Source organism: Lynx rufus, unplaced genomic scaffold, assembly GCF_022079265.1.
Source record: "Lynx rufus isolate CCGP_SWC_20201006 ecotype Redwood Valley unplaced genomic scaffold, mLynRuf1.p SCAF_1, whole genome shotgun sequence".
Classification (NCBI taxonomy): Eukaryota; Metazoa; Chordata; class Mammalia; order Carnivora; family Felidae; genus Lynx; species Lynx rufus.
This window is the reverse complement of record NW_025814823.1, coordinates 203038601-203064425: the sequence shown is the minus strand read 5'-3', so window position 1 is coordinate 203064425 and position 25825 is coordinate 203038601. Positions and strand designations below refer to the sequence as shown.

Sequence of the window (25825 nt, the reverse complement as noted above, 5' to 3'; positions counted from 1 at the left end):
ATACATTCATGTTGTTGAATATATCAGTAGATATTTTCTTTAAGTTTTTATTGCTGAATAATGTTCTAGGACCTACTTTTACAACATATTCACCTGTTCATGTCTAGTCCTACAAACTTAGTCCAGGTCATGAACACATCCTATATAGTTAACTCCAATAGCTTTCTAACTGGTCTCTCTGCCTTACCTTTTGATTGCTCATAATTAAATCTCAACCCAGTAACCAGCACTATCCTTTTAAAATGTAAGTCTGATCATGTCATGTTTTGTTTAAAACTTTTCAAGTATTCAAGTCACAGAGTGAAAGTAGAAATCTTTCAATGACCTACAAAACCATATGTGACCTAGCCTTCTGTTACTTCCCCTACTACTATCCTTTTGCTGGCTAAGTACAGTCTCATTGGTACCTTAAATCTGGAAATACAGGAGAGAACACAAGAGTATCAGAGGAGACAGAATTAAATAGATCTTCCTGCATTGCTCATTTTCCTCAGTGGTAAGAAATTTAAAGCTTTATAATATTAAGATGTAGAATATACTGTAAAATTTGAGTTTTTAAAATAAATTTTCATGTTGAGACATGTGACTTCAGTTTATACCCCCCAAAACATCCCAAGGTATATTTTTAAATTTCTCTGCATTTTAATTGTTCTGGTAAAGAAGTATGAAAATCACAATTTGCTTAATTGATCATTCTGGAGAATGAGCATAACAAAATTTAATTATATTCAAGCTAAGTTAAAGCTGATGTAGGAGAGACTTTAGAAATGGATAATTTTAGCTCTAAATTTTGTTTAATCAAGTTTGAAAGTTTCTAACAACAACAAAATATACCATGCTAGAGAACCCAATGTCTGACACAAATTTTACTTCCACTGGGTGAAATTCAAACAGACTCACAGCTAATTTTTACTTGGGAAAGTGAAAAAGGTATGAGATTTATATTTCTTTTAGAAATACAGTAGTGTGGCTTTATTCACTGCTAATGGAGTATATTAAAATACTACAGTGTGAAAAACAGAAGAATGTTTTTGTTCTTCAGATAGACATAACTTTATATGAAACAACAAAATATTCACACATTTGATTAGTAACAAATACATTTCCCTAATATTATCAAAGAAAGAAACCACATAGGAATAAAACCCCTGAAAATGAAAATGAACTTGGGATCAGCAAATTGCTATAAAATAAAGGTGTTAACTGAAAAACTTTCAGGTTCCCAATTTTCCTACCTTAAAAATAATACTCTAGGACTTTATTTTTTTTCTATACTAATGCAAATATTTTTGGTGCTTCATAAAACATTGAGCACATCTCCCACGTAATACCATAGTTCAGATTAGAAACACTGTTGACATATAAATTGTTTCACATTTCTTCCACACTTTACCATCAAGTTTTTGAAAAATAATGAGAAAATTAAGAAATTATAAATAAAAATACAAATCAAATGTTTAAATAGTAGAAGCTACATAGATTTTTCTTCATATTTGAAGTTTTATCATTAAAAAGTGTTTTTTTCTAAAGCAAACTGATATTTACTATTCATATGCCTCTGTTTTTTCCAGAGTATTTTCTCTACCTTTATTAGGCCACTGAGACTAGACTAGAAAGGTATGTTTTTGATTGAAGAACAGTGTTCTTAGCTAAATACAAAATACATAAAAATACTAAGGGTAAATATTGCTTTGCTTGCTTACAGTATAAAAGAAATAAGGACAATAGAGTGGTAACCGAGCCAAATGGGACACTTAATAATTTGGATTCTCCCTTTTATTCTTTTTACTGACACTCTACAAATGTTCATATTAGTTGAGGAGTTCTGTGGTTGTCTTATATTCACTTAATGAAATAATGAAGAAGAGAAAAATATCTCAAGGCTGGAAAAGTAAGAAAAGGCTGCAAACGTTAGGGCATGTATTGAATAAGCAGACTTCTGGACAATAAAATTATAAGAAAGCAAACTACATGCTTTAAAGTTTAGTGGGAGACTAAATAGTAATGATAACATCTCTATCATGATTTACAGTTTACCAAGAGCATTTCTGTTTCCCAACTACCACATGAGTCAGGAAGAGCACACGTGAAGATATTGAGAGCCACGGGAGAGAGAAGTAATTTCACTGTGGAGCTAGGACTATGAACCATGTTCTTCATATACAGAACATATGCTTCTATTTTCTGTGGATTATGTGTTGCATATCATTAATGAAGCCTGGGAAAACCTGTTGCAATTTCCTGACATTATTTTTTAAAGATGATGATTTTTCCAAGTGATTCAGATGTTCAGCCCAGGTTGAGAACTACTGGTATAAAATAAGAAGAAAACAACCAGGAGTTTGTAATATGAAAAAAATGTTATATGAAGACTTACTGGAAAGATCAAGAATGCTATCCTGGAAAAGAAAATAATCAAAAGAGACGATTTTACTTAGCATGCTCTGCTATCCCAGACGGAATTCAAGACAGTAGCTAGGAGTTATAGAGAGATGCTTGAAGTTCACAAAATTAAAACCTTTCAAAATAAATGTATGCCTTGTGAAGTTGTAACCCCCCTGTCAAGGAAAGTGCTCAAGCAAAATGGATAACTATAGATAAAGGAAAATGGTGGAAGCTAATAATACATTGAGAGACATAAAAGATCACTTAAAGACTCTAAGATTTTGAGGCAATTATATACTTTCTCATTTGTTTTGAACATAACTTCTATTCTTCAGCCCATTATATCTGAAATGTTGTGCATTGATAATTATTAATAATAAAAAATGTTTTTATTATTTAAAAAATGACTTCTTAACTTGTCTTATAGAATGTAAGAAAGTCTGAGTGTCCATACACTGAGGATAATGCCAATATTAATGTCTTCCGTTAAGATTTTTTTTAGGAGGGAAGACAGCATAGTTGGAAAGAATTTTCCCTTTGGAGGCAGACAGATCTGAATTCCACTTTTAGCTCTTGCTTTTGGTTTACACAGCCTTGAACTAGAAACTTGACTCTCCTGATCTCTTGTTTCTCTATCTAATAAAATAGTATAACAGAAATTACAGAAATGAAATTTAAGGACTAACTGTAATATGGCATAGAGTAGTGCTAAATGAATATTAGTTTCCTAAATTATGTATAATTAGTAACAATTTCCTACACTGGCACAAAGACACCGGTGAAAGATGGCCAAGGAAGTTCAAACACAAAGGTACAAATTAACATATTTATGTAAACATTAAAGGTTTAAAGAAAATGAAACATGAAGATATTTCTTTGTTTCTCCAGAGATCTCAAATTTGGAGATCTCTGCACTCCATAACTCAAACAGTTTTAGAATTCTGTTATTCTAAGTTATTCTCAGACCCTTTACTTGATGGCTAGAGTAAATAGAGCATACTGAATATAATTTAACTTGTTCTTGATGGTTCATGGTAATCATTAGGAATAACATTTTCTATACTACACATAGTGCTGAAATTGCTATCTGGATTTTTCCATATTTCTGGATTGCTTTTTCCTACGGCTTCTGCTTAACTGCACTTCTCATTATAGAGGCTCCTACATTATATAGTACTGTTGACTTTCCACTAAATTGCCTTTGCCTACTGTTGTTGGTGTTCTCCAGCTTCTTTCTTTGTGGTCTGATCTATTTTTTTTTAGCTGTAACTTTCCAAATACTTAGAGGTCTGTTAGGCACACAACTGCCTGCAACCTAATCTTTATAGCCTTAGTTGTTAGACTGCCTGCTCAAACTAACCTAGAACAGAATTAATGGCTTTTAGTAAAAACGGAATTAATGGCTTTTAGTAATGACTTTAGTAAAAACTTAAAAAGATGTTAAGTTTTTGAGAAGGCAAGAAATGCAAACACTCCTTATAACTACACATTGACACTTATTTCTCTAAGACTCAGGGGTGCTTTAGCTTAATTATTTCTGGCTTTGTCACTGACCTACTTGAGATTGTTGCAAGTCAGGTAGCTGTGTGATTGGGTGTTACTATAAATGCTATAAATGTGTAATGCCCTAACAAACTAGGTTGTAGCTATAAACCCAAACCTAGTGGAATAAAATTCTCCAAATGGGCTGTATAGAGAAATGTTACTTAATATGAAAAATAATTGTTAGCATAAACCCTGAAAGTCATTTATATAGAATAAAAGTCAACTAATTTTAAGAAAGAAGATTTCCTTACCCTATATTCCCAACCAGCATTAACATTATAAATTATGTTTATAAGGATGACCCCAAAGACATTTAAAGTGACTTTAGGCTTGACCAAGGGAGATTAACATATATTTAGCGTAGAAGGAGACATTCAGAGCTGGAGGGCACCACAGGGGTAATTGTTTCCAATCCTCTCATTTCACAGATGAGGAAAAGAGACACAGAATGGCAGAATCATTTACACAAGTTTCACATCTAGTTAGTAAATGTCAGGAATAAAACCAGGTCTCTGAATTCTTAATGTGGTGCCTTTTTATTATTCCCATGGCCACCATATCATTCAGTATGTTTTAGTATTCTTTGGGACTCTGAAAAAGTTAATTCTTGGGCCAATTTTTATAACTCTTGCTATAGTATGAATGTTTGTGTCCCCCCCCCCCCGCCATATGTTGAAACCTAATCCCCAAGGTGATGGTATTAGGAGGTGAGTCCTTTGGAGGATGAGTGAATACAATTAATGCCTTTATAAAAAAAAGCTCCCTTGCCCCTTTCTCCATATGACATTGACTACTAAGTTAAGAAGGCACCAGAAAGCTGACTCTAACAAGATTCTAAATCAGCCTGTGCCTTGATCTTGAACTTCCCAGCTTCCAGAACCTGTCAGAAATAAATTTCTGTTGTTTATAAAGCACCTGGTTATGGCATTTTGTCACAGCAGCCCAAACAGACTAAGACAACCCTGTTAACTATAACAGTTAACAAGCTAAAAAAACAATTTCCTCAATAACCTGACATAAAGAGACATTTAGAAATGTTCCTAGAAATGGAGAATTGTTCCCTTTTGGAGCAACAGCATGTGTTTCCTCTCGAGCTTGAAGACAAGGCTGGAGCCAGGCAACATCAGAACGTGTTCTGCAGCCCTCACTGGGGGCTTAAGAATCCCTCTTTTTGAATGGGCTAAGTAATTGGTGTTCATTTATCCACCCATCCATCCATCTTTCCATCCATCCGTCCATCCAGTGATTAATTTTACAATGATAGGTCACTGGCATTTGTTTTTTCTCTTGTGCACTTTTCTATGATGTGTTCATCGTAATCTGCAACATTACTTATAAAAATATTCACTTAACATAGTTACTTAGAAATATACTTTTTTCTGAAAGTAAAATATAATTGTTTCAGATTTTATGTTTGAAACCATCTTAAAATATTTTATTTTATTATCTGAATTTGTATCCAAATACAAGATAAATTTATTGAGCCAATTTAGAAAATACTACCTAACATATTCTAGGTCAATACTTTAAAGTTACTTTTACAAGAATAAAATCTTCAGCATAACAGTAAAAGGTCTATCTCTTTTCTTCATGTAATTTTTGTTAAAATGTAGGTAAAAAATAATTATACATATAAAATAATAAAAAAATTATTTCAACAGGAATAATAATAGGCAATAACTGGTTTCAGCTTTTTTTTTTGGTTTCAGCTTTTAAGAGTCTTGTTTGGAAAGGGATAAATGAATTTTGAATAAAGTTAAGATATAAAAGAGACTCTAAATTCATCATCTTGGTGGCCAAAGACAAATTATGTAGATATCATTTAATTTTTATTCATTTCACTTAAGAAATATGCTAGATGCTAACTGTGTGCCAAAAGCCACATTTATTTGGTGATCCATGAATTTAAAAGAATATAAAATCACCCTTTCTGGCCTTCAAGAAACTTTCACTGTAATCAAACATATTGTGAAAGCATGATGAAATGGCTGAGAGAAAAGAAGGTTAAGTTTGAAACACTAATATTTTATGGATAATTTTGATTATCTGAACTGAAGTTAACCTTAACTATGGCCCCTGTATCTCAAATGAGCTCATTCTTTACCATAAGTGATAACAAATAACTGTTCAAAATAGATATAATAAGATTTTGTTTTACACTTACAATTAACATCAAACAACCTATGAGACAACAGTCAATGATGAGTTAATCAAATAGGCTCACATTGTGGCTTGGAAATAAAAGGGAATAACTTGGGTAAGATCAGAAATGATACCATAACAAAAATAAACTTTTATTTCATTATTAATTGAAAGCAATGAGGTATATCTTGATTGCCATGGATGTCTTATGAAAGTTTCTATATTTTTCTTTGCCTTGTTAAAGAAAGAGTATAAGTAAAAAGTCATGATGATTATAAATCTATATGTATCTATGAGAAAAGCTTAGACTAATAAATATTCCCATGAAGAGCATAAAAAAGGGCTTAGAGACTAGAGACGGGGACTCGAGGCAGTATAGAACAGAACCTTAGGTTTTATTTCTTTATTGAAGTATCTGTTCATTTTTTCTTTTTTTAAAAAATTTTTTAATGTTTATTTACGTATTTTGAGAGACAGAGACAGAGCATGAGCAGGGAGGAGCAGAGAGAGAGAGACACAGAATCCGAAACAGGCTCCAGGCTCTGAGCTGTCAGCACAGAGCCCGACGTGGGGCTCGAACTCACAAACCGTGAGATCATGACCTGAGCCGAAGCCGGACACTCAGCCGACTGAGCCACCCAGGGCCCCTCTGTTAATTTTTTCAACTACTGCTTGATGGCACACTTAAAACTGCATCTCAAACTTAATACTACAAACAAACAGAAAGAATGGAAGTGATTTTTTAGGGGGTAGTGAGATTCTGTTTGGGATGATGAAAAGTTTTGGAAATGGATAATGGTGATAGTTGCATACTACAATAAAAATAAATAAAAAGAGTGAGATAGGTTCACAAGGAACTCCTATAACTCATCAGTAAAAACAAAATACCAAAACCACATACATGCAAAAAGTAATAACACATTTAAAAAAAAAGACTAAGGACTTGAATAGGCATTTCTCCAAAGAAGAAATACAAACAGCCAACAGGTAAAAGAGAAAGTGTTCCATGTCATTAATGATCAGGGAAATGAAAACCAAAACAGCGAGGAGATATCACCTCACATTTGCCAGTACAACTATTCTCAAAAACCAAACACCAAAACAAAACACAAGTGAGGAAGTGGATAAATTAGAACACTTGCACCTTGTTAGTGGAAATGCAAAATGGTGCAACCGCTAATGATAAACAGTAGGGAAATTTCTCAAAAAATTAAAAATATAAATACCATATGATCCAGCATCCTACTTAGCCAAAAGAATTAAAATCAAGATCTCAATGAAATTGTAGCACCAGTATTCACAGTAGCCAAGTTGTGATAACAGTGTATATGTCTATCAACAGGATTAAAAAAAAAAAAAGGTGGTATATGCATACAATGGAATGCTATTCGGTCTTAAAAAGAAGGTAATTCTGCAATATGCAAGGACATGGATGAACCTGTAGGACACTATACTAAGTTAAATGACCATTCACAGAGTGACAGATGCTGTGCGATTGCAGTTACATGAGGTCTCTAAAATAGTCAAATTCATAGGACCAAAGAAGAGAATGGTGGTTGCAGGGGCTGGAGGGAGGAGGAAAAGGGGAATTACTCATCAACAGAAAAAGTTTCAGTTAAGCAAGATGAATAAGCTCTGGAGGTCTGTGGTACAACATTGCATCCATAGTCAACAATAACATATTGTGATAACTAAAAATTTGTTGAGGGTAGATCTCACGTTAAGTGTTCTTACGACAATAAAAAAAAATCAAAATTTTTTTTAAGTTTATTTATTTTGAGAGAGAGAGAGACAGAGAGAGAGAGAGAGAGAGAGAGAGAGAGAGAGAGAGAGAGACAGCACGTGAGCAGGGGAGGGGCAGAGAGAGAGGGAGAAAGAGAATCCCAAGTAGGCTTCCGTGCTGTCAGCACAGAGCCCCATGTGGAGCTCAATCTCATGAACCATGAGATCATGACCTCGGCCAAAATCCAGAGTTGGACAATCATCTGCTGAGCCACCCAGGCACCCCTAGTCAAATTTTACATAATGACAAATATGAAAATGTATTTAAGATATATCATTAAGAGAAAAAGCAAGAACTCAAAAGAGGAAGTTGAAGTGTGCCAGTTCATTATTTTCTATATATATTATGGATACCTAGTGCATACTATGAAGACACTCTGGAAGAACTGAAGTTATATTGGGGATGACACTGTGGGGACAGTAATATTCTAAATTGCTGAGTTCTGGGTTATTAAACATGTTTATAACATGAGTACAGAAAAATATAGTTATAATTATAAATTTTGTGTTATATATATTTTACCACAGAAGTAAGAAAAACTAAAGAGCCTAAAATATCATGACCCTGATGCCTGATAAGACACCTATGAATTTCTTGTACACTGTGTGCCCTTGCTAGATCTGAATCTCCTTTTATATACCATAGATACAGTAATATTATATTTTAGTGTCAGAGGATCTTAAGAAAATCTTTTTGTTACTTTAATAACACAGGAAACCTTTGCAATAAGCAATTAAGACATCCTGTTGCTTGTTCAACGTGAGGTTAATTCCCTTACTCTTTGTAAAACTAGAAAATATTAAATGTTATTTCCTTTTCTAGAGAAAATGGCACAGTCAAGATAAGTGTGCTGTGAGCATAGTAATTATTAGCAGCTATCTTCAGCTACTCTGAATCATACTGTGTTTTCCATTAGAGGAGACTTGTTATGATATTGCAAAGCTCTTTCCAAGGGAACAAAGCTAGGTTCCTTACACGATTTCTTAACATTAATTTATATAAGAATATTAATAATAAGGTTAGCAGGTGCAGAAATGAAGAACATAAGCCTATTAATAAGGTACATTCCACACGAAACCAGGTATTTTTGATGATAGCTTCATAGTTTTCTGAAAAAACTCAGAGGAATGCTCAGAACTTGCATTGATATAAGAATGTGAGGCAAGTTTCTACAGAAAATAGTAGACCCTATAGTGCTCCCCCCATCATTGTGCAAATATCAGAACAAACATTATCACTCGAATACCCTGCTTATTTGTTACAGATTACTATGCTATTATACCTTTTGTATATTTAAAAAAAAATAATGTTGATTTTTTGAGAGAGAGAGAGAATCCGAAGCAGGCTCCAGGCTCCAAGCTGTGAGCATAGAGCCTGACATGAGGCTCGAACTCACAAACCATGAGATCATCACCTGAGCCGAAGTCAGATGCTTAACTGACTGAGTCACCCCGGCGCTCCTACCTTTTGTATGTTTAATGCCACCACTTCTTCTTTTAAATTACTGCAACACTTTTGTACTAATTTTCTTAAAAAATAAATAATGTATTAAAACATGAGTACATAATTTCAATTTCCACAACTAGTTTTCAAATTTCATAAGGAAATAAAACTTTTTTAATCAGTTAGCTTTTTTTTAATAAGTTAACTTTCACTCATTTAAAAATAATGAGTTATTTCCGGCTAATGTCAAAAATACTTAATATTTTCCAGCAATGATTTAATATTAAAATACAAAGGAATAAAATGCTAACTCAAGTAGTATTTTCACATATATCTACTCCAGAAAAAGAACTGAACTTCTACAACCACTGAGAAACATGTACAAAGTTGCTAGCAAACCCATGGCACTGACAGACGTACCTAATTCTGAAAGAATGAAATGTTCTGTGTTTTGCTCGTGAGATAAATTTTCCAAGCCATCTATACGACAGGTTCTCCAACTATTAAATAAAAAAAGTAATTGCTCTGCAAGTTTGTTAGCCGATGCTAATGATGAATGCTTAACACATTCTGCCCTCATGTTTCCCTTTAGATCTCCTTGCACTACTAGGGGTTCTATAAATGTGCTGCTGTGGCATGTACATTTGCTTTCAAATAAATGAAAAGGTTTGTGTACAAAACCTGATTGATGAATGTAATGGGATATTAACAACCCTCCGACATCTGAATGGTGTGTATATTACATTAACTATATCAAAGAAAAACTGTACAACAATATGAAATCTGTGGGTTACTATTTCACTGTCAATAAAAATCATGGAAATTGATTTTCTAAAGTGTAAATGCACTGTTTATAAAGCTGAAAGCATCTAAACAGCACTGGCAAAATAACTTTTTAGTGAAAAGTTATTTATATCTGTTTACAGTGCCCACTAATACTCTTGCTTACCAAGTACACAGTCTCGATCAAGGAAAAAGGCAATTAATATGCTCTGACTTGAACATCACTGTTTTTTTTTTCCCAAAAATTTGTTTATACAAATGCAACAATCTTAGCATAGTAATTTTATCTGAGAACAGGGTCTTTGGATGCTATGGTCTGTTTTTGGAGGTTGGAAGGAAAATGCAAAGGCTGACCTGTAAAATACCTCTGATAATTTTATCCTCCTTAGCTCCCTATGCATCTCTCCAAAGCACACTGGGTTAGAAAACAAGAATGCTGCTTTGTATTGTTGCCACTCTGCTAGCTAGATGTGGGAATATGGAATATAACTTAATCTCTCCGGATCAGAGGCTTCTTATCTCTAAAATGTGAATTAATTGAGAATACAATCATAATAAGGATACCTAAACAGAAAAAATCTTCCTTCTTTCCAGTATCAATAACATCAAAAAATGGAACCTAATATCTTTTAAGCCAAGGAAGTATTGATGCTAATGTTGTCTATATAGCATTAGCTATCTGGATGATAATCGAGCCATTTAAAAAATGCAGATACGTTCCCATAGATATGTTCTAATATAGGTGAGCCCCCATGCATACTCATTCTCAGAATACTGATTATTTTCTTTGTTACGATTCTTTAAAATTGCATAGATTCAGCCTCTAGTTATTAATATCTAAAACTCAGATGGAAAATGGGATATTTTATGATAAGTCTACAAAATGTGGTGATATGGCATTTTTTATGCTAGATGCTTCAGATTGCTACTTAAAGGTATTATTACCATGATTGCATAAAGAAGACTTTGTTAATTTATTGAAGTTAGAATCTAGTCATCTGAATCATTTTTTAAAAAAGGAGAATTGATCTATAAATGTAATTTTTAAAATTTTATGATTTCTCCAACGCACAACTTCCTGTAGCTTGCATGACTAGGAGGCTATAACATTGCCAAGAAGCCAGGAAGAATGAGTCATCCAATCAGGGAATGGTGTTCCAATAAAGAAAACTTCCAGACAATTAACCCCTTTACCCTTTAAAAGCATTTTGGAAGAATCATTCCTCAAATCAGTTGTAAAAGTCCTGATATTTGGAGTAATGTTTACCACCTTTTTAAAGGTAAATTTAAGTGTTTTTTAGAATTTTTGTGTTTGTTTTTAACTACTAAAAATTTTGGATGAAAAATCTGGAGAAATTATATGGTGAATGCAATTTAAGAAAAAGTAAGTTTGGCTAAACTGGAAAACAAAATTCCACAATTATCATCTATTTGATTCCCATGCGGCTGTTTGAGAATGTTCACTGCTCTTGTAAGAAACATGAACCGTTCACTATTTTCTGGCCATTACTATGACGTGATTCGGAGCCTCCTCACCTTTTAAAGTATGTGTAAGCCAAAACGTCTATAGAACCAGCTCAGCTGTACAATCTGCCTGCCATATGCCACCAAAACAGAGGGAACAAACAGCGTAGTAAAAATACATTTTATAAACTGGTCAAAATTTGGTGGACCCAGATGCAGGATGGGAGTCCTCCAACCAGAGGCTGATCTAAACCAGTTGAAAGCTACCTGTGCAGACAGAGCATGGTCCTACACTGCATTGTGCCACAAGACTGGCTTTTTAGTTGTGAAATGTGGTTTTTAATCATTTTCCTGTTCTTGCTCTGCTGTAAATTCATTTCTCTCTTTCCCCTCCATGCACCTACCTTCAGCAGTTCTGCATCTGTTTCTAATATGTTGCTTTTCCACTAAATTCAAGGGTGGAACTTAATTCAGGCAGTCATGATTACTAGCAATCTGTTCTCAATGAGGAAAAAGTGGAAATAATCTATTTGTGTCATTTAGTAGACATCTTGAATCCCCTCCGAATATTGCTTAATAAAACTGCAATACTGAAGTTGAAGATTATTTTTCATTAAATATGCTAATGCTACGTATTTTAATAGTGGCTTTTCCCCAATTGCTTAAATAACTTCCAAAATTTTAGCTCATTAGTTTTAATAATAACTTGGTGAAGTAGGAGGACAGCAAGAAATCTTTTAAATTGAATATACTATTCTAAGATAATTTTACTTGGCAAAGCTGAAGCAGTAAATATGAAATATAATAATCTATCTTATATTATCATCTGAATAATATGTTTGTACCCTTTAAGTAAAATATTGGTATAGTCAGAAAAAAGTTGAAAATATCTTGCATCACAGTGGTTTAGACTTGCCTCATTTGTATAGTGGAAGTACTTAATTTGTATTTAAAGTTCAGACAATATGTGAAGTGCAAAATTCATAAGTTCTTAGGCACTGTTGGTGGGAATGCAACCAGTACAGTAACTTTGGAAAACAGAATGGAGGTTCCTCAAATAATTAAAAAATAGAATTATTATGTGATCCAGTAATTGCACTACTAGGTATTACCCAAAGAATATGAAAACACTAATTTAAGTGGATATATGCACCCCGATGTTTACTGCAGCATTTTCAATAGCCAAAATATGGAAGCGCCCAAGTGTCCAATGATGGACAAATGGATAAAGAAGATGTGACACTTGAAAGAAAACCAGAAAACCATGAAAAAGAGAAAGACAAAAAAGAATCAGATAAAGTCTTCAGAAACAACCACAAAACAAGCAATGAAATGACAATAAATACCTATTAATAATTACTTTGATTGTAAATGGACTAAACGCTCCAATCAAAAGGCATAGTGTGACAGAATGGATTGAAAAACAAAGACCCATCTATATGCTGCCTACAAGAGGCTTTGAACACACTTAAAAATTTCAAATCTAATCATACCTCTCTTCTGCTTCAAATTCTTACAAGACTCATAGCCGTTAGGATACAGTACAACATGGTCAAGTAGGCCAGTGAGGTTCTCCCAACCCGACACATGTTAATCTCTTCAGTCTCATCCAGAGCCATTTCACTTTGCTCTAAGCACACTTTCCTGTGTGTTCTTGAATCATGGCAAACCTTTTCACACCTCTGTGCATTCCCTCATGTTGTTCACTTCACCCTCTCCCTTCTACTCATTCTTTGGGTTTCTTCATAAATCTTTTTTTCTTCTCCCCGCCCCCACTGCACCCCATAGGAATCATGTCAAATTCTTAAAATCCCTTATTGCGTCTTTACATTTCGTTTCATAGCACTTGAAAATTTTTATAAGAGTTCACTGCTTTCTTCGAATCTTGTTACTGGGTGTCATGCCCCTCCCTCTCCCATCTACTGTACTATAAGAAGCTTGATGAGGGAGAGTACCATATTTATTTGTTCACATTGTATGCCTAGCCTCTATTACCAGACCTGACACATAGTAAGTATTTGATAGATATGCACTGAACAGATTAAAAAAAATAGACTATTTGGGACCTGACTCACATAACACCTTATCTCTAGAGGCTATTTGGATTATAATTCCTTATAAAAAGAATGCCATTTACAACGGTTTTATTAACTAGAGTGTCCCTATTTACTTACAAGCCTGGAATTCCTGTTCCTGTTTAATGTGTTGTGTTAACCTAGAGTAAGCATTTATGTAGTGATCTACTTGATCTTGGAACCTTATAGTCTAGGTTAAGAGTACGCCATATCTCATGCACTGCTAATTTACATTCCTAAAAGACAGCTTCAATTACTACATCCCATTGCTAAAATTTTGCAGTGGGTATCCTTTCCCCAATGTACAATTTCATCATTTCCGCATTCAAAACTGCTGTATGTGGACCATAACCCAATATTATTTCACAGTTTCCCCAGCAAGGTTGTTTTTGCTTCACTCAAATTAGACAATTCAATATTCCCACACATATCCACCTCTGGGCCTTTGTAGATTTTATTCCTGTCTTCCAGCAATCTTCACAAAATTAGGGCTCTTTTCTGGGACATTTCTCTCATAGTGACTATCTCTGCCTGTTGATTCCCAGGAACTGAATTTAATGTACTTTAAAGTGGTTGTGTTGCCCAATGTTCTCAGGCCAAGGAGATCCTGCATTCTTTAAGGCCTATTTCAAATGTGACCCCATGATCTGACTAAGCAAATACAAGTTACATTCAGTAATTATTATCCATTGTGGGTTCTTGCCAGACTAATGGATCTCTGGTGACCAAGCTTCTGCCCTGTGAAAGTGCTTAATAATGTATTTATGTCTTATGATATATAAGGGACAAAAAAAAAAACAATATAGCACAATACTTGAAAGAGAACTTTGGGGAGTACAAATTCAAATGAAAATGCAAACATTTCTAAAAAAATTAAGTCAGTAGATCAATCAAAAAAGAAAAATGGTAGAAAATGCAACTCTACTTTAGAGCCATTACAAGAAGCTGTTAGATGAGCTACAAATGATAAATGTAAACTGCAAAGAATTAAATGAAGGATTGCTAAGGGCCAATTTTTGTCACTTTGTGCAGCCCTGGAACCATGAATACCTACAGCAAAGGTAAGGGAAATTTCAGTCTGTAACTAGAATATTGGTATAGAAAGTATCATTGAGTGAAAAGGGATATCATATCTCCTCATAGAATATATTAAAATATAAAGGTTGGTTGATAGTTGGTGGTATAAGAGATTTACAATTGGCAAATTTCTATTTTTCACCTTAGTTAAATTAACAGCTTCACACTCTCTCCCTTTACTTGCTCCTATCATAACAGTACTTAGTGTAAAACATTTTTCTCTGCTGAAAATAAAGCATCATCATTCTGCCAGGAGCCTGGTTTGTTAGCAGCTCAAGTGGTCACATGAAGCTAACCCCAGGGCTACTGCACTGGCTGTGTTCCTAGGAGAAAATCTCAAAGATATCCCCAGTCTTAGGATCTCCTTGGCCTGAGAACATTTGGCAATACTACCACTTTAACATACCGGAGTATGTTAAATTCAGCTCCTGGGAAGCAAAAAGTATATGGTATAGCAGCATTGGAAATCTTTCTGACTAATTAAGGAACCATGTGGGAGTTGTGCTCGTGGCATTCTCATTTGTAAAGGAAGGAAGACTTTACGAAGAAGGAAGAAAAAGCAAGTGAAACATTTTGCTGAATGCACATGGATTTTAGAGCTACATCTTCCTCCTAAGAATGTTCCCAATGAAAATGAAGGCATCCAGCCATTTTTAATTTAAGCATTGGGTCAAACTGATATTCCAAGGTCAAGATCATTATAACTTCAAAGCCTCTTTGCTTTTCTGAGGATAAATACTAACACAGCCCACAAAATCAGTAAACCAAACTAGCAGCTCAACTGACTAAATTTCTTGATAATGAAGATAGGTTGAAAAGCAGGATGTAAATGTTCTTCCTTTCTTTTTAAAATAATAGCATTACCTACAAACTATCGTATTCACTACTCCAAATTTTTCCTCTTTGCTCTGGTTATAGAGTCTTTTTTTTTGAAGACTCAGAATTGCATGGCAAGAGTGATGAACTCACCCGTCCATCTTTTCTAGACAATGGGTTCCATCATGTCCTAAAGGAGAAGACCCTCCTGATCAACCCAGAAACAAAGAAATTGCTTCAACCCTGATGAAAAACACTTTGATAATGTACCTTTTACTTACAGAGAAATCAATCTCAGAATTCCAGAGGAGAAAGCATATTGAAAATTAAGTTTTCATCTGTGTTTAAGCTAAATACATACATATAATACATAAGCAAGTAAGTGCTGTAACATGAAGCAAGATCTTTACAGTACGCTTATGTATAAGTAAATAAACAACATAACTTTTAAAAAGATGTGTTATGTATACTCAAGTGACAGCATTCAGGAAAGTTCAAATTGTGAACTGTTATTCCTATTTATGTTAGAATAAAGGCCAGACCAGTAAACATTCTAAATCCTCACTGTCCCTTCTGCGTACTGTTGTAACCTCAGCATCATAATACTGAGGTTTCTGTGTATAGGGCTGAGCTACACAAAAGTTGAGAAACAAGTGTTCCCATCATGGTGCTTATACTCCCCTGGACAGATAAAATAGATACAATAAACAAGTTACTATAGGTTGAGATGATCACAGAAGATGTCACAGCCCTCCCAAGAGAAGGGCATAACCCATGTAAATAGTGAAAGGGGTAAAAATATATAAAGGAGTAGGGTGAAGGGTATAACAGGTCAGACTCATTTAGTTTGTTGAGAAAAATTTATTTGCCTGGAAATGAAGTTTGGTGGAGAGATTTGTAAGAATTTAAAAGTTGATATGGCATCATCCGTCCTTCAGCCAAATTCTTTTGGAAGGGTGTATTACCGATAAAATATCTACATTAACCATAGTTACTTTAACTGATGTGAAATCTGCTTTATTGCAAATGGGATTTGAGTGGATTGAAAATGAGAGGAGGTCTTGGTGCTTAGCTTTTTGTCTTTGGTCATACCATTAGCTTACACAACTTTGGGAGATTAGACTGATTAAACAAGAAAAAGATTTCTATGGATTAAGAAATGTATGCGATAGTCCCGTTAATAGTTTTTCATTTACAAGGAAAAAATTAGGATTTATGGATTATGAATTAAAATCAAGAAAAAAAACATTTTCCTGGACCGACTAGGTTTAGGATATTATGTTGTTGCTATGATTACATAAAACTGTATAATTCAATATGGCTGCATATAGGATTACATACAACTCACTTTTATGAGTGAGAAACTACTTCTATTAAACCATACCTTCTTAGTCCAAAGGGCCTTTCATGAGAGTCATATAAACTCATGCTAAGATGAAGAAAATTGTATCATTGTTCTTTTGGATAAATTTAGCTTTTAAATTTCTTATCATTATTAAATTGAGAATATGTAATTTTTAAAAATTTATATAATACAATCAATATTTGAAGCCTGGAGTAGCACTGGCTCACTGTCTTGGGCTCTACCATTAGAAAGCATGGTCTATTTAAACAAATCATTCCTGCACCTGTCTTGGATTTATACACTCTGCTTCCTGGATTCAGGAAGCTATTCAGTGTATAAATGTATTTCAATGTGATAATTTCCTCATATAATTAACATGATTCTTCAGTCATATTCAAATTTTACATTAAAAATCTTTCATGTACATTAAGTCTACCAAGGTGAGTTGAAAGTTTTTCTTATTCTAAGTTCATGATGTGTTTTATGTTGTAATTCTTCCTTATTACAGAGGGAAAACTGTACACCTAAAAGCTGCTATTACTATAATTATATGACAGGAAGGCGAGTGACAAGTCTAAAAATAGTAGTAGGCTCCCTGGGGGTGCCCAAGTGTTAGAACTAAGTTGCAGTAGTACAAAGGCACAGGATGATGAAAAGCAGTTTCATCTCCTGAAGAGTAGGTGAACTGCAGACCTATCTAGAAAAGAGAGTAACTACCCAACGTCAGTTAAAAAAGAAAAAAAAAAAAAAGGAATACTCATCACTTTGGGGAGTTTTTCTAAATTTTTTTTAATGTTTATTTATTTTTGAGAGAGAGAAAGCGACAGAGTAAAAGCAGGGGATGGGCAGAGAGAGAGGGAGAATTCCAAGAATTCCAAGCAGGCTCCAGGCTCCATGCTGTCTCAGGGCCCGATGTGGGGCTCGAATTTGCAAACTGTGAGATCATGACCTGAGCTGAAGTTGGATGCTTAACTAACAGCCACCCAGGCATACTTTGGGGAGTTTTTCTAGATAGGTATTTTCCAAATATCTAATTTTTAATTTGTTTTATACAATTATTTAATTTAATTTAATTTAATTTAATTTAATTTAATTTTATTTTATTTTATTTAAGTTTATTTATTCTGAAAGAGAGAGAGAGCAGGCATGAGCAGGGGAGGGTTGTCAGCATGGAGCCCAATTTGGGCTCGAACTCATGAACCCATGAGATTATGACCTGAGCCGAAATAAAGAGCTGGACGCTTAACTGACTGAGCCACTCATGTGCCCCCAAAGTACGTTTTAATCACTTAAAAATACATGGGGGGGTTGGCACGGAGGGCAGAGACAACAAATTAAATGTTCCAGGTGCACACATTTATCCAAAGAAACCATACTCTGATGCATTTTTCAATCAACATTTCCAAACAGTTGACTAGGGAACATTTATATGTACAGGTGACCCTTGAAATAGCATGGGGGTTAAGGGTGGTGACCCCACAGCACAGTTGAAAATCTGCACATAACTTTTGACTCCTCCAGAACTTAACTACAAACAGCCTGTATAAAGTGGTCTCTCATATGCTGGTTTATAAAAGTAAATGGTGATGCAAGGATAAAGCCTCCAGGAGGTCTCAATTCCATCGGAGCTCCACAGACGTCAAGAAGGTAGAATGAGAATTTTCCTGAGCAGGTTTCTTCAGAGAGAGTGATTGTTCTGAGTTCCTTTCTCAGCCCCCTTTGGGATAGAGGGTGGGAGGGCTACCTTCTAACACTTTACCTGGGGAGACACCTTCAAGAAAACCACTTGGGTATCTCTGAAATAAGATCATATTGTTGGGAGTCACATATAAGAACACAGAATTAACTTGTGGACAGGGTCTGACTCCTGCCAAAGAATTGGGGAAGGCTAGACACAGGATCCTCATCGCTTTGGTGGTAGGAGGCAGAACACTGAGGGATGGGTGAAGAGAGGGACGCAGGAGTGCTTCTCTGTGGACCAGATCTGAGCCACACAGGGAGCCAGCTTTACATCTTGGGTCCTGTCCAAGAGTACCACCTGGCAAAGCAAGGAGCCCAGAGCAGAAGGAGGTTGGAGATAACTTCCGGATTTCGCAAGACTAAGGAAGTGCAGGAGGGAGACTCAGGGGGTGTTACCTGAAGAGCCCAAAGGATCTCATAAAGAAGTGTCAGCTTTAATCATCTGCCATACCCATCAAAGAACACTAGCATAACACATCTAGCAAGGGATTAAAACTGCTTCTTCCTGGGGCTCCTATGTGGCTCAGTCGGTTAAGCGTCTAACTCTTGGTTTCAGCTCAGGTCATGATCTCATGGTTTGTGAGTTCAAGCCCCGCATCGGGGTCCACACTCACAGTGTGGAGCCTGCTTTGGGATTCTCTCTCTCTCTGTTTCCCTCCCGTGCATGCATATTCTCTCTCTCTCTCTCTCTCTCTCTCTCTCTCTCTTTCTCTCTCTCTCCTCTCAAAATAAATAAACTAAAAACAACAATGACAACAACAAAAAACTGCCTCTTCCCTTCCCTTTAATCCCTCCTTGTGTCTCCTCCCTAGTGACAAATAGTAGCTCCTAATAGGCTTATAACAGGAGAGAGAAGAGAGCCTATGGAGTATGTTCTAATTCCTGGCTTCTAGCCCCAAAAAGATCTTGGAGGGATTTTATTTGTTCAGAAAAAAATGACCCTTTTGCTAAATAAACAGTTGGAGACAAAAAATATGATTCCTTTGGTTATTTCTGAAATTGAGCTTGTTCAATATCCCAGTTACAGAAACTATGAAGCCTGCTAGTAATCCAGAGCACAGCATCAGGAGAGGCACATTTTAAATGCCACCTGTCTCATGCTTTAAAGTCACCTTATCTGGCAGAAGGGGAAAATGTAGCTGTCTGAAATATCAGAATACAAAACATGATACCCCATGAAATCAGCAGAATACAGTGTGATTCAAGTCAGAGTTTAATCTGCAATGCTACATCACATTTTTTTTTGGTCAAGAGTGAAAATAATGATGATGATGATGGTGGTGATGGTGATGATGATGATGACACTCTAGCCCTTTCAGATTACTATCATTGGGAAATTGTGTAGATAAGGATCTCAAAATCAGAGGACCTAATGCTACTGCTTAGGATGATAGAACGACTTCAGGTTGGGAAAGCAAGAACGAACAGATGTTCCCTAGGAAGACAGAATTAAATGACCCTGAGATTCCAGACATACACAGTAGGCTGGATAACTTGCAGTAGACTAGAGCATACAGTAGTGCACTAGACTAGATTTGATCAATACTTTCACTGCAGCCAAACTGTAGGGCAAGTGATGGAGAGACAACAATGTCCAGGAATGAATTCTGGGGCCAGATTAGGTGGGTTGAACCAGTGCAACCTGAATGACTACTATAAAATGTATTGGAGCTCTTTCCTTTACCTCAAAAATATAAAATTATTTTTGATGAAAAATAACATCAGTGAAAATAATATCGATATTAATTTTACAATCATCCATGGAGATGGTTCTAATACACTTAAAGACAAATATTAACTACAAGAAAAAGCAGCTTGTCAAAAAGATAAACATAAAATTGTTATAGGACCCAGCAATTCCACTCGTAGGTACATTCTTGAAAGCAATGAAAACAGATACTCATATTACACTTGTACTCAAATTTTAACAGCAGCTCTATTCACAATAGCCAGAGGAGGAAACAACTCAAATGTCCATCGACTGATAAATGGATAAACAAATGTATTATATCCATACAATGGGATATAAATGAGCCAAAAAAAGGTAACTAAACACTGATATATGATACAATTTTGATGAACTTTGAAAACATTTAAAAGGTCATATATTGTATAACTCTAGTTTAGGAAACATTCAGAATAAGGAAATATATATATACATATATATATATGTATATATATATATATGTATATTTGTAATCAGCTCTTTCTGTGTAGATTGTACCATATGTCAAAAAAGTAACAAAGGATTACCTCAGTATGCTTGCCTTCTGAAGATTAAGCCCTTGTAATATCAAGAACTTGACGATTTTTATTATTGCAGGCATCATAACATTTTTGCTTATAAATGTCTATGATTGCATAGTTGAATTAATTGGGTTTCCAAGTTAAACCTGGCTTTGTTTTTATTTTTTTTTTAATTTTTAATGTTTATTTATTTTTCAGAGAGAGAGACAGAGAGAGAGACAGACAGACCATGAGTGGGGTAAGGGCAGAGAGAGAGGGAGACACAGAATCCCAAGCAGGCTCCAGGCTCCATGCTGTCAGCATACAGCCTGATGCAGGGCTCGAACTCATGAACCACAAGATCATGACCTGAGCTGAAGTTGGAAACTTAACTGACTGAGCCACCCAGGCGCCCCTAAGCCTGGCTTTAAAGCAGTTCTAAAAACATAAAAATAGTGAATTCACCTAACATGCAGTGCAATGGTAATAAATGCAATACCAGAAATTGAAGATTTGGTTTTAAGAAAAATAGGTACCAATGATGCAGACAGAAGGAGATGGGAAAAGAGCATTTTTTTTCTAAAGCAGTATCAACTGAAAGAGAAAAAAACAGTATAATAGAAACATACACCTTGCTGCAATCTTATCTTAAATCCCCATTATGTTAGCCCAAATTCCTTCGAGTATACAATTTTCAAAGTCACCATTGTATGAAGTCTCCTCTCCCTTACTATGTGCTTTGTTTTTTTTTTCCAGTTTAATTGGAGGCTTTATTTTAAAATGAACTTTGAAGCAATTTTGGTGGTTCACCTCTTCATTATTTCAGTAACAAAATACCAACTTGCTCATTGCAGTAGTCGATGGCAGTGTCATTACATTCAAGGGAAATAAAGTATCTGGGTTCCTTTTCTCGTATTGTGTGATTATAGTGTTGAAAATGTCTGTAAATAAAACAACAACTGGAACAATCTTTGGCTATTTTGTAAGTAATTATAAGTCTAAGCTGGTTATCACTCACTAGAAGTATTCTAGAACTACTTCAGCCTTTGCTTCTAGAAATGCTCTTTGGCAAGGTGTATACTATATAGTTTGCCATGTTTAACTAAACTTCTGCATTATAAAATCTTCCTTCAGTTAGGAAATACTCTTCTTTATCTGTCACAAAGTTAAGGATGTTTGGTCGAGTATACAATTACTGTCTGACTATCCAAAGTTTAGCCCCAGCGAAAGTAATTCAGCATATGAAAAAAAAATCCAATGAATGTATCATTGCATATATTTACTTTTCTCTCTCTTGAGAAAAGTTTAGAGCTGCAATCATTTTAATTAACACATTGTGCAGAAGAATGCACGACAGCAGCTGTTAATATGCATTTTTAAGACTAGAGGGTGTGGTGACTTATCTAGATATAAGAGCAACATATGTTCAGCTAAGCATATGGATTATAATATAAATTATGATTGTAATGCAGAGAAACAGAGGGATATGTGCAATGGCTGCCTGTTTTCATTTAATCGCTAACATTTTTCTAACATACATTAGAGGAGGCGTTATATTATTTTACTGTGGAAATATGATAGAACACGATCGATGATAATACTTTAAATCAGCTTAATGCATTCTGAAACATGTAACTGTTTTTTCTGTGAATGTAAATTCAGATTTAAAAACGTTATTCAACAAATAAATTGAAAACAAATAACTGTATAGCAAGCATCTTAAAGCAACCTTAAAATATCAAAACAGACTGTGTTTTCCTGTTTTATCCATTTTGTTTCATTATGTTTTTGACAGAATAATGGTTTAGTTACTGTGAACACTATTAATTCATTTTACAAACTAGCTGGTTGGAGATGGTAGTGATGAAACAAATTACCTTCTCTTGATACTGGCGCCTTGAAGAATCCAAAGACTGGATTAAAGCCGTGGCATGGCCGACAAACATGGCATAGCAGGTGGCCCCAACGATCATGCTCAGCATGGTAATCCAGAGGTCAGACATGCTGACTGGGGCCTGGGCTCCATACCCAATGCACAGCATGTGACTCATAGCTTTGAAGAGTGCATATGAATACTGCTTTCCCCACGAATCATTCTGGAAGAGAAGGGAAAGAGAAAACAGGCTGAGTCATTAGGATGGCAGAATAAAAAGTGAGTATGACCCATGCACAAAAACATTATAGAGTAACGAGTATGGAGAAACATCCTTGTAATGGAACATTTAATTGCTACTCAAATGACCTGCGGTTTCCAAAACTTGCCTACCACTAGGAAACAGAAATAATCTACTGATAATATATGCATTCCAGTCAGTTTTAGGCTTGTTGTCTTTAAAACTAAAATTCCTTTTGGGACAATGGTGTGACTGTCATACAAAAATGCCGAGAATGAATGCTGATAGACTGACTCCAAAGTTTCAAGGAAATGTGGTCATTTTCTTGCAACGTATTTGCAAGATGAGAAATGTTGCAGGGAAGTATGAAGTTGATGGGTCTATGTATAGGAATTTTTATCAAAACTACGATGTTTAGATTTAAAATCCAAATGGATATATTTGGATAGTCCTTAATTCTATACTTCTTAAATGAAAAATACACAAACATTTTGGCAATGGAGGTCTGATAAATGGAAAGACTTCCTTGAAGTCCTCTTTCAGGGTAATGTAGATTGGGATTCAAATGTCAGGATTGATGATGGATGAATCTTGTTGGCTTTTTATAAAATAAAATAAGCAAAATAATATCTTGGCAAACCCTCTGGAAAAAAAAGAGCTGACTTCTGAGATTAGTTACTGGATGCAATTTCTGAAAGCTTTCAAAAATTTACTCCAAACTCTATTCTACAAAAATAAGCTATTCAATATATCTTATCTACCCTTTGATACAATTTAAAGGACTATTTGGATCAATTTGTATCAAGTTCCTGGCCCAAGACTTACAAAATTTATGAGGTCCAGTGCAAAATGAAAATTTGGGATCCATTAGTTCAAAATGTAAGAAAAAAGTGCTGTTAAAGATAATAATAGATACTAAATTTTCCTTTAAAATATTTTATTACTTATGATAGTAATAGTGATAGATGAATAACAACATAAATTTATATATTTCAAAAAATAATATTTTTGTGTCATAGTTATATATAATATGATAAATAGAAATACTGTATTATTGTGATATATTGATCATATAATTTTTCTGGTTTAATTTTCTGCAAATCCATTTCTTAGGTCATCAACATTTTTACAATTAGCAATTTCATTTTCAACTATAAAATTGTAAGTGACATCACTTGTTTTGGCTAAGGTAAGATCACAAATAATTTCTGATAGTTTCTGAGAAATTTTAAGAAAGATCTTTCTGTTGATGCACCTATTACTGGAACTACTTAGAATATTCTATAGATTATGATAACATTAGCATAAATTTCTGACTTAACATAAATTTTAGTACATCTGGAGCTGATGATTCTAATGGAACATTTTTCAATGAAGATTTAACTCTATACAAACTAGTTTCATGTATGAATGTGATTTTTAATTAAACTTTCTACTTTAAGATAAGTATAGATTAACATGCAAATTTTAAGAAATAATAGAGAACCCATGCACGTTTCATCCAAAATAGTAACATCCTGCAAAGTATGTACAATGTTACAACCAGGAAATTGACATGGGTACAATCCATTGATCTCACTCATATTGCACTGATTTAAGGTGTTTGTTAGTGTGTGTACTTAAGTTTTATACAATTTTAACGCCTGTATAAGTTTGCGTATTCCTCACCACAGTCAAGATACAGAACAATTCCATCACAACAAAGATCCTTTACACTGTCTATATGTTGAATTTAATGTAAATGTATGCACTGACATTTTAATATTACCTCTGACATTTCCTATAACTCGCTGAGGTTGTGCAAGAAAACAAAAGTAGTTTCATAATTCGTATATAATCCAAAATACCTGTTTATGTATTTTATTCCTTTATTTTCAATTATAAGGTAAAATTATACAAAAAATTCTTTTTTGCTATTCATCGGTTCATTTAGAGTTTCATATGAAGATAGTGTTATTTTCCATCAAATATGATGATCTTTAAATTTAATCTGCATTTCTAGGCTGGTGGATATTTGCTTTGCAATGTTGCAGGAGTTTTCAAAACTGGACATTGTAAACTGTGAAAAATTCTAATAACTCCCTGATGTGCTTTATTACAACATCCATGTATACACCTTAACTTTGTAATAATTTGCTGACAAAGTTTACCATCTGAGTTATGCAAGCATTATTTTGGGATTTAGGCAGATTTAATGTTCGTGTAGATACTGCAGGGATGGGATCCTGGGACTGATAGGCAGCTGTCCTCTCACCAAGATTCCTGTTCCTGCCAGCAGTGGGGGAGCCGCTCCTACCTCTTCCACTTGCTGCTTTTGCTGCTGTTGCTTTGGGGGTTGCTGTTGCCACTGGTAATCTGGCCCAGTTCTGGCTTGGCCACACTGGGGACACAGCATCCCAGACTGTGGAGGCAGGCAGATGTGCACCTTGCTGTCAGGCCAATTGCTTGGCTTCTGTGTTGCCCGCTTTGCCTGCGGGTCTGAACCTGTGTATGCAGAGTGGCCCCCTGAAGCTCCAATGCTCATGGTCATGTTCATGCTCCACTGTCCCAGTGAACTTCATTTACAGAACATAAATTCACAGATAAAGTTATTGAGAATATCAAGATAGCAGCAGCAGAGCTTTATAACAAGCACAAGGTCCTTCTGGAAGTGGGTCCCTATGCAACTAAAAGGTCATGCCCACATACACACAAAGATATCCCTGCCTTTGTCGAATTAGCTCTTAAATTATTGGAAAATTTTAAGTTATTTAAAAATATATTGAATATATGTAGATAATTTTTTGTTCATGTTTTAATGGAGTTATCCAATTAGGAAAAATAGGACATGATAAAGCTGAAACACCCAACCTCATAAACTTTGGAATTGCATATGGCTGCTGACAAA

At 34.9% G+C, this 25825-nt stretch overlaps 1 protein-coding gene across 1 annotated transcript in view; it reads right to left on the bottom strand.

Annotated features, from left to right (window-relative positions):
* The window catches only part of HCN1 (hyperpolarization activated cyclic nucleotide gated potassium channel 1), a 386678-nt gene that overhangs the window by 83952 nt on the left and 276901 nt on the right, over positions 1-25825 (bottom strand). The window contains exon 4 of the mRNA XM_047073732.1: positions 22702-22920. Within this exon, the coding sequence (XP_046929688.1) occupies positions 22702-22920 (219 nt within the window). The remainder of the gene's footprint in view (positions 1-22701; positions 22921-25825) is intronic.